The following is a 10,468-nucleotide window of genomic DNA, read 5'->3' on the forward strand; positions in this document are numbered from 1 at the left end:
GATTTTTCGCCCACATAAAAAGCTATTTGATCCAGAGTTATGCACATTGAAAATAGGAAGGGAAAAAATTGAAAGAATTGGCAGAGATTGTAATACTAATTTTTCAAGTTTGTTGGTGTTCTTATAGATGATGAACTAAAGTGGGACAAACATATAAATTATGTAGAAAATAAATAGCAAGCTCAGTCTATGCCCTATCCCAAACAAAAAAGCTCTTTCCAACCACTACTTTAAAAACAATTTACAACAGCCTTGCTAAGCCCCACATAGAGTATGGCTTAATTGTTTGGGGTGCGGCAAAGGATGAGCATATCACAAAAATTCATAACCTACAGAAGAAAGCTGTAAGGAATGTTTTTAATGCTAAGTACAATGTGCATGCCGAGCCCCTGATGGGAAAACTAGATATTCTTAACATTTTTGACCTAAGGGATGCAAATGTAGTTGAATTTGTCTCTAAATATTTAGAAAACAAACTTCCCAAATGTATGCTTAATTTTCTAACACCATTGAAAAATACTAGATCAAAATATCTTAGAGTAGAGAAGCCAAATTATAAAATCTATGAAACTTTCCCTTCAGTAAAAATCCCGAAAATTTGGAATAGTTGGGCAGGTGAGCTAAGATCATTAAATTCATCCAAAGCTGTTAAAAAATTTGTAAAAAATAAGTGTATATCAAAGTACAAAACATTTCAATGCATGGAGAGAAAGTGTTATCCCTGTGGAAAAACCTAAATATAATTTAAATATCGCAACCAGTAAGCTATTTTAATGCCATACCCTGTAAATAGCTAGTATTATTTTATATCCTTTGTGAAACTTGTAAATATATGTAAAAAAATTAAATGAAAATTGGGCCGAAGGACAGTCAAGATTGACTTTAAAGGCCCTGTAGTACAGTTGCCCTAATTATGTCAATGTAAATAAATATATCTATAAAAATTGATGTAATTTAAAATGTATTAAATTATTTGTAAAATTAATCTGTAATTTACTGCTAATAAATCATTTTAAAGAAAATTTTGTAAAAAAGATTTTTTTTTTTTTTTTGGGGGGGGGGGGTTAGTCGACGCCACAATTTGAATTTTAGTTTTAAAAAGAAATATTTTTTTTTGGGGGGGGGTTAGGGGTGTCCCATCCCCCAAGAAAATAGTTATAAACCTTCCCAGGACCTATGAGAAACTACCCTGTAAAGGAGAACCCGATCGGTTCAGCGGTTAGCGAGATCCTTTGCTACAAACAAACAGACAAACTGACAGACAAACAAACTGACAGACATCGTTCTACTTTGTATTATAGATATAACAATATAGCAACTTCGCCCCTAGCCTCTGGGGGCTTTGTCCCTAGAGGTAACTTAAAAAAACAGGTACGTGCCTAAAAAAGAATGATTAGAGTGTCAAAATAATTACATCTTCTATTACCTACCCAGCCGAAAAAATTGCGAATGGGTTGCAAAATTTCTTTCTAAAGATTTTGGGGGATTTTTTGGTTTTTTTGTCTCATCGTACGGACAGACAGACGGAGAGACATCTTCTACTTTGTATTATACTAGCGGCTTCGCCCCTAGCCTCTAGGGGCTTTGCCCCAAGAGGTTTAATCAAACCAATTAAAATTTTAGATTTAAAAGAAAAATTTAAAAAATAATTATTTTTTGGGGGGGTATTTTTTATTTTTTGGGGGGTTGGGGGTGTCCCACCCCCAAAGAAAATAGTTATAAACCTTCCCGGGAACTATGAGAAGCTACCCTGTAAAGGAGAACCCGATCGGTTGATCGGTTAGCGAGATCCTTCGCAACAAACAGACAAACACACAAACAGACAGACATCGTTCTACTTTGTATTATAGATAGCAGCTCCGCCCCTAGCCTTTAGGGGCTTTGTCCCAAGAGGTGATTTAAAAAAAATTAAGGCGAAGTTCATAAAAGGACCAGGGAAATATTAAGCAAATTCTTTTTAAAAAATGGGGGGGGGGATTTTTTTGTTTTTGGGGGGGATTGGGGGTGTCCCACCCCTCAAGAAAATAGCTTAAAACCACCACAGGACAAGTAGGTATATTCCCTGAAGAGTAGAATCCAATCGGTTCAGTGGTTACCGAGATCTTAAGGGACGTACGGACAGACAAATGGAGAAACATCGTTCTACTTTGTATTATTGATGACAAATTGATTTATTTGCCATTCTAATTTAAGCCGAATTGTAAAAGCTCTTTTAATCCTATTTCATTTCTAATACAGAAGGGTGAAAAAAAACGTGTAAAGTACGTTCAGGAATATTCCCCTCTGTTTATCACTACCCTATATCTTTCTATCAACAAGATTTGAGGAGACAAGCATATAAAAAGGCATGTGCAATAGCAAATATCATCAGTCTTACTTAACCCACCCAGCAGCTCTTACAATTATAGCTTTAGGTTAGATTTTAGCACTTACTTTTTAGGTTCTAAACTTCTAGTCCACTTAAAGAATAAAGACTAAATATTCTTGTTGTGATTTACCTCTTGCCTTTTACTCGTTTAGTCTCGTAGCTTGACCTTAAAATAACTTTTAATTATAAGTAGCCTATATTTAGTACTAGCAGCTACGCCCCCCTAGAAGCCTCTAGGGGCACTTAAGGTAGAAGGGGAAACGTTGACCTCATCCCATTTTAAATTTTAGTTACAAAAGACACCATCTCCAAAAACAGTTTAAAACCTTTCCAGGGCCTATAAGAAGCTTCACTGTGAAGAATAACAATATCGATTCAGCGGTTAGCGAGATCCTTAGTGACAAACAAAAAACGATTACTACTTTATATAATAGGATAGTATCTTGGATTCTAATCCTTAATATTAGGTTTGGTTTATAAACTATAAAGTTCTATTTTAATTTTAAAAAGTTTTTCTGTGACATCCATACCAAGCTTAGAGAGGGATAGATCCTTCATATCGGTTATCGATCTTCATCGTCATACATTAAGAAATATTCGAATAATCGGGCCCTCTAAATAATTACATTTAAATTAAGCTCTTTGTTAAGTGGCAGGTTAAAAAAATATTTAAGATCCGGGCTTGATTTAAGTGCTTTGGGCAGGACCGCACACCCTGCTCTAAAGGAAAAGTATTTTGTTTCGGGTGCCTGAATAACTAAAACTGAACCAACTTTTATATTACTGAGAATCCATCCTCCAAATTTTTCTGGTTACCTAGAAACGAAATATAACCTTCTTAATCTTGCCTGGGAAATTAGCTTTAAGTTTTACATGGCTTGGATAACGGTCTTTTTAAGAAGGTTATTTTCAACAACAGAATTTGTTGTTAACTTTTCTATTTCTCAGTTAGATAAACTTCTTGCTTTTAGGTCATTTTTCCCGCAAGTTATATCTGACAAAATCATATTGCTTAAAAGAACACTAGAATTTATACAATTTTTGCTTGAGAATTTAAGAGATTCGTTTGAAATAAGTTTGTATAGAGGTCTATTACACTTATTTCTTTATATATTACTAGGAATATATATATATATAGGGCTAATTAACCCTTCATGTCAGGGAGGAAGGAGAAAGGTCTAATGCACTTCCTCCCTGAAAGGAAATAGGTCTTTGACACATGGGGAGGTTAACTCAACAATAAAATGTTCTTATTTCTTATGAAAAAAAGGTCTTAGAATCATAAAAAATAAAATCGTTTATATTGTTGTGAAAACTGACCTTTGGTCATCTGATTATTAAGCATAGGTTCATGGTGTTAGGGGAGGTTTTATCCCTATTTTCTTTCCCCCCCCTCCGTTTTTTTTACTAGGGAGTTTTTGTACCCTAACGTCATGCCATAATACACCTATGCTTGATAATTAGGTTGCCAGGTTGTGTCTTGGAGAACCCCGCCTTCAATAATTAGAAAAGGGGTAACAACTTCAAGAGCCCGTCCTGGACCTCTGGGGTGCTCATGGAAGATAGGACAAACATAAACCAGGAATCTTAAGAGATAAGACAATGGCCGATTAATTAATGTACATGTTGATACACAAAATTACTCTTTCTGTAGAAAGTCAAAGTTGTTGAGCCAACGAATTAGAAAATGTTATTATACAACTTTAGGGACTAGTGTAATTAACAGCCAATTGCCCACTCTCTATTTTTATAATTATATGGACTAAGCTAATTGGAATTTAATTGTATTTTAAGACAAACACTTTTTTTTAATATTTGTCTTGATGTTATAAATTCATAATTTGCTTCTATTAACATGTTAAGAATATACGGACATCGCAGGTTTCGATGGGAAAAGTTGTTAATGAGCTTTAATTCTAATTCTCATCCATGGCTTCAGCTATGTGATTTTAGGTGTATTTGTAGTCCATATGGATGTTAAAAGTTTATAGTCAAATGACATATCTAGTCTATTAAAATTTTATTGTAGTGAAAGAATGTATCTCATGGAAAATTATGGTCGGCTCTGTAAAGAGCCGTTTTTGTTGTCGGTCGGTAGGGCAATTAACTTAAGCACGTTCTCCACGGATTCTCCTGGCAAGCTGGATATCCTTGGGCATGATGGTGACCCTCTTGGCGTGGATGGCGCATAGATTGGTGTCCTCAAAGAGACCAACCAGGTAGGCCTCGCTAGCCTCCTGCAGAGCCATGACAGCGCTGGACTGGAATCTGAGGTCAGTCTTAAAGTCCTGGGCAATCTCCCTGACTAGACGCTGGAAGGGAAGCTTGCGGATCAGGAGCTCAGTGGATTTCTGGTAACGTCTGATTTCACGGAGAGCAACGGTACCTGGCCTATATCTGTGGGGTTTCTTAACTCCACCGGTGGCGGGGGCAGATTTCCTGGCAGCCTTGGTGGCCAGCTGCTTACGGGGAGCCTTTCCTCCGGTAGATTTGCGGGCAGTTTGCTTGGTACGAGCCATTGTCTTATCTGTAAAACTCAACTGAGCAAAACTTGAGAATGTTTCATATTTATAGTTGCTATCATTGTAGTTTTTGGGGGATGGGATCACCAAATTCAGCCTATATCATATTAAAAAGGGTGGAGTATATTACTAATGCACTGGTGGGAAGGGGGGAAAACATAAAAAAGAGAGGGAAATATCTATAAGGGGGACTAAGCAGCAAATATGCGCGGGGGAGGTGGGGTATAGTAGAAGGGGATTTAAAATTTGCGCGGGAATACCACAAAGCTATACAGCACAGAAATGTTTTGGGGGAATTGAAAAATGTATGATACAGCTACCTGACGCCAACTTATTATGCATCAGGGGAAACTAAAGGGTTTTTGTCATATTTTTTTAAAAGCAAAGCTAGTTCATCCGTTACAGAGAGCTTTATTTCTTAATTTGAGTATGTATACCGGATTAGAATCATCCTATTATTTTAAAACTTTACATGCTGATTCCTCAAGCAAAATGATGCAATCATTCTAAATCGTAGCAACCCACATCAATGAAGAAATTAAGATATAGATTATTAATTTCTGTCAATGGCAAGTGGGTTAAATTAGGCAATACTTTTAACTCATTAAAAAAAACACCCTGTATATGTAAATTTATTGTAGAACTGCTTAAATCCTATTTTATAAAGTAGTAAGATTTTTTTTGTCTGTAGCTTAAAAAATAGATAACTATAAAACCGATTTGATTCTTCATTTTAGGAAAGCTTCATTTAGGTCCTGTAATGGTTTTAGGCTATTTAGTATTTATATCTGTAGATTTTTTAGCTGTTTTCTGCTGATCTCCCCTTGGAATACGCAGCCACTAGAACAGAATAATACATATAACATTGTACTTTGCCTAATAAAATAATAATATTATCTCGAAAAAAATGTGTTGTAATAAAAGTCATAAACTGTTACAGGAATAATCTGTCTAAATTTGAAATTGATAGGACAATTCTAACATGTCTAAATGTCTATCTGTTACGGACATTCGGATGGACAGACCCTAATTATAAAAAAAACGCTTTTATAAAGTTTAGAAAATTATGTAATTTTTTATTTCTATATAAATCTTTTTATAATAGCTTTAAATAAAACATATATTTAGAGGTTAAGAAACCTAATGTTTTGTTTTGTGAATTTCCCTTCTTTGTTAAACACACAAGCTGACATTCCTCCCTTTAGTTATATACCCCACAACTTTCCCTAGCGCGGCGAGTACCCACACTGAAGACGCGCTGTTGTTGTACTGGATCGACGAGACTTGCATCCAATAGGAGGTCGAGGGATTCGTGTGAGTTGGGTATAAGTACAGCGTCATCAAGGTTATCAACTAAGTATCTGTTTAGAAATTAAACTATCAAGATGACCGGAAGAGGCAAAGGAGGAAAAGGACTTGGCAAGGGAGGCGCCAAGAGGCACAGGAAGGTGTTGAGAGACAATATCCAAGGTATTACCAAGCCAGCCATCAGGCGGTTAGCTCGCCGTGGCGGTGTCAAGCGTATCTCTGGACTAATCTACGAGGAGACCCGTGGTGTTCTTAAGGTTTTCCTTGAGAATGTGATCAGAGATGCTGTCACCTACACTGAACACGCCAAGAGGAAGACTGTCACCGCTATGGATGTTGTCTATGCCCTGAAGAGGCAAGGTCGCACCCTGTACGGATTTGGAGGTTAAACTACTGCTCACTGGACACAACAAACGGCCCTATTCAGGGCCAACCATTCTTATCTATAAGAGCTATTCTATTCAAAATTCAGTTTTTAATGTATTGTATAATACAAAGTAGAAGCTTAAGATCTCAGTAACCGCAGATCCGATCGGGCCTTTTTTTGCTTTTTATCACCAAGCTAGATTTCAATTTTAATTCTGAAAAAGTATATACAATCATATAAAAGATAAAGACATAATAAAACACAAGGATGACAACATCCATAAAAGCGAAGCTCTGAAACGGTAGGACAAACGGACATTAACACTTGTATAATGTCAGAACTGAATAATCAGAATGCAAATGTACAAGAGTCAAAGCAAAATTGTAAGTAAATTTGTTGAAAAACTGCTTGATACAGGATAATGATTATGGACATACTTACATTTTTAGGACTTTATTATAGAGTTGCTTCGCTTATAATATGTACTTTGTTGTCCCAGGAATCAGTATACCAAACATCAGACCAATCGTATAATTAGGTCACATACAAATTTGTTGTTAAAAATGTAAAAAAATCAACATGTTTAAAATGAACGTACGGACATTCTGGTAATGATTATAGAGTTGCTATGCTTTCTAAATCGTACCCAACTACTACAGGAATCATCATGCAAAATTTGAAATCGATAGGACAATTCTAACATGCCTAAATTAACGAAAAAAGCTATTTAAAAAAGTAAAAATGTCAACTTGTTTAAAATGGACGTACGGACATTTTGGTAATGATTATAGAGTTGCTACACTTTCTAAATCGTACCTAACTACTAAAGGAAACACCATGCAAAATTTGAAATCGATAGGACAAATCTAACATGTCTAAATTAACAAAAAAAGCTATCCGTTACGGACGGACCGACCCTAATTATAGAAAAGCTTCGCTTTTAAAAATATAGAAATATGTAAACTTAAGGACAGAAATAGTATTGTTATTATTGAAAATCTTTTTCTGTTTTAATTCAAGAAAATCCCATATATTTTATGTAAGCCAGTACAGCTTTAAAATTGTGAAGAAACTAGGGCATTAGACTCATAACATAAACATAGCATTTGCTTTCAGACCATGGAGAAAAATGAAATACAAGCAAGAATTTTAAGTTGCTAATTGGTCCAAGTTTTCTTTATTCCGTCTGGCATTTCAGGATAAGTTTAAAAAATAAAAATTTACAATTTCATTGGAATTTGTTTTTTTTCGGGTAACGCCTCATAAGTGACGATTCGTCGAATTTTTACAGAAGCTTTTTATGGGTTATTTTAGGTTAGGTTAAGTTAGGTTAGGTGATTACCCCGCAGGATTAAAGCACCCCACAGGGGCTAGAAATAGGATAAAAGCTACCATGAAAATACGAAGAAACGCCCCTTAAGAGGCGTTGCCACGAAAGGAACTATACCCCCTTTTATTAAGTATTACTATTGCAGTTTTCTTTATAATTAGAGCAGTTAATTTGTTTTGCGTTTATTCATGATTTATTGCTTTATTGACTTATTTAAAAGTTTAAACGGCTTAATCTTATTTGATAACCAAATTTGCTTTCTGTATCTTAAATATCTTTTTTTTATTCTTTTTGTTGTTATTGCTGTAATTTATCTTTAACGGGAACGAAGAGTAACTGATATTTTAATGATATATTTGAATTCATAATTTAGGTTAAAAAACAAATTATAAATTAGAGAACAAGTTAAACCCTTTATTCCTGCACATTGTATCTTTGTGCACTATGCTTCCATCAGGAATACAGGAAAAGGGCAACTACGATCAAATAAATTAGCTTGCTCATTTAAAGTCATAGCTCAACAAAAAGGTGTAATGTAATTGGAATGTCGTCATCGAGTTGCCAATGAAATGAACCTTGGTTACTTTTTAAGTATTTTGATTATGTAGGAGGTAGAATATATCTACCTCCTATGCGAATCAAAACCCCTGAGAATAAAAACACACTCTTTTTGTCTGGTTATACACCACTAAAATGCTCACAACCACCTGCGCCCCCCCCCCCCCTTCGAAAATACACATTTTGTTTGCTCTTCGCGCACTCTCAGTACAAAACTTTGTGTATGCACCGACCTGAATAATGTAATTACGAAAAAATGTCAGCCGTGGCCACATTTATTTGTATCATAAAGTCGATTTAAGCTATTGAAGTTGAATGTCTAATAAATGCTATAACTGTTTACTATGCTTCTTAAAGGTCAAACTAAGCTATTGATAGCTTTTAATTACAGAGGTTAAGAAAGGTTTGTTGATTTATTTATCCAACATAATTCCCTTTATCCCTGGCTATTATGCATTTTGTCCTTTACTCCATGCTACCATACTCTTTATATTCAAACAATTCGGGTCTTACAGTTGAAAATATAAGTAAGTATCCTATATCTAAAAGACTAAAATACTAAATAATGCTAATTCTGTCTGTCCGTCTAAAGCTAAAGATCTCGACAACGGCTGAACTGAAGGGGTTCTCTTTTTCTTTGGGAGTAAGTTTGTGATTTCTGTAATGGTTTTAAGCTATTTTCCAACGGGAGAGAACACCACCTAAAATACAAAATTTCTATCATAATAAACAGTATTTGTAGTGTGAGGGTTTTCCATTAACCCCTTTTTTGGCGGGACTCTAGAGGCTAGAGACGAAGTTAATAGTATAAAATTAATTAACCAATTAACGGTCATTAGAACACGTAAATCAGATTGACTTTTTTTTCTATGGATTAAATTCTCCTCTAAATTTTTCACAGTGAACCTAGTTATTCCATGCCCCTATTTAATTTGTTTCCCCTTGTTACAGAATTAATATGCATTCAACTTCTATTCTTTTATTCTATGCTAGATCAAAACAGCAGATCAATTTACCATAAAAAAAATAGCTAGAAAAATATTCACATTATTTGAATTTACTGAGTAAGTCAGGTTTTCCCTGTTAAGATTACATTACCTTCAACGTAATAAGAAGCTTTTCATAGTGCCTATAAAAATAAGTGTCATACTGGCCTACCATTGGTAAATTGAAATGTAATTGGGCCTGTCATTGATAATTTAGTTTTTGTATTGGATTATCTCTGGTAATTTTTATTGTACTAGCGGCTTCGCCCCTAGCCTCTAGGGGCTTCGCCCTATAAAGTTATGGGAAGTCAACCCTCCTTAATAGAAATATTCAAAAAAAAATATTCTTTGTTTAATTACTCTGTGGTAAAATTAAACCCAGGTTGTGCGGTTTATGCACAAAAATTTTCATTTGTACAAAAAAATATTAATTCGTATAAATTAAACCTATGTTGTTTGCATACACAAAAATTAAAATTAAAAAAATTTATTTTTATTTGGGGGGGGGGGGGATTCATGGGGGCTTCGCCCCATGTTGCAGTGGGGTTCCCCCACCCCAATTACTGGTTTTTGTTTACAAAAATTTTTAAAAATTAAAAATTTTGGAAGTGGGGATTTTTTATTTTTTGGGGGGTTGGGGTGTCCCACCGCCCAAGAAAATAGCTTAAAACCACCAGAGGAGCAGTAGGTATATTCCCAGAAGGTTAGAGCCCAATTTGATCAGCAGTTACTGAGATTTTACAAAAAATGTAAAAAAAAATGGGGGGTGGTTTTTTTATTTTTTGGGGGGTTGGGGGTGTCCCACCCCCCAAGAAAATAGCCTAAAACCACCACAGGACCAGTAGGTATATTCCCTGAAGAGTAGAATCCGAGTTACCGAGATCTTAAGGGACAGACAGACGGACAGACGGACAGACGGACAGACATCAAGCTACTTTGTATTATAGATGACGTCATTTTTAATAGATACTATAAAGAGTTATCAGACGGAAAAAGCAAAATATAAAGCAGATCCTCATTCTCCATTGG

General features: G+C 35.2%; 2 protein-coding genes across 2 annotated transcripts; one reads left to right on the forward strand and one right to left on the reverse strand.

Moving 5' to 3' along the window:
* Window positions 1-4,375: 4,375 nt before the first annotated feature.
* LOC145324287 (histone H3) lies at window positions 4,376-4,887 on the reverse strand. Its single transcript, XM_080166905.1, has one exon. It carries the CDS (start codon window positions 4,885-4,887, stop codon window positions 4,477-4,479), a length of 411 nt encoding a protein of 136 aa, XP_080023031.1. The 3' UTR covers window positions 4,376-4,476.
* A 1,379-nt stretch (window positions 4,888-6,266) lies between these two features.
* On the forward strand, window positions 6,267-6,610 carry LOC145324288 (histone H4). The gene has a single exon (XM_080166907.1). It carries the CDS (start codon window positions 6,276-6,278, stop codon window positions 6,585-6,587), a length of 312 nt encoding a protein of 103 aa, XP_080023033.1. The 5' UTR covers window positions 6,267-6,275; the 3' UTR covers window positions 6,588-6,610.
* The last annotated feature ends 3,858 nt before the right edge of the window (window positions 6,611-10,468 follow it).

The sequence above is a fragment of the Acartia tonsa genome, chromosome 7 (genome assembly GCF_053477335.1).
Source record: "Acartia tonsa isolate MP-2025a chromosome 7, ASM5347733v1, whole genome shotgun sequence".
Taxonomy (NCBI): Eukaryota; Metazoa; Arthropoda; class Copepoda; order Calanoida; family Acartiidae; genus Acartia; species Acartia tonsa.

What these genes read in the sequence shown, in the direction of transcription:
- LOC145324287 (XM_080166905.1), bottom strand. Translation starts at nt 4,887, where the DNA reads ATGGCTCGTACCAAGCAAACTGCCCGCAAATCTACCGGAGGAAAGGCT.
- LOC145324288 (XM_080166907.1), top strand. Translation starts at nt 6,276, where the DNA reads ATGACCGGAAGAGGCAAAGGAGGAAAAGGACTTGGCAAGGGAGGCGCC.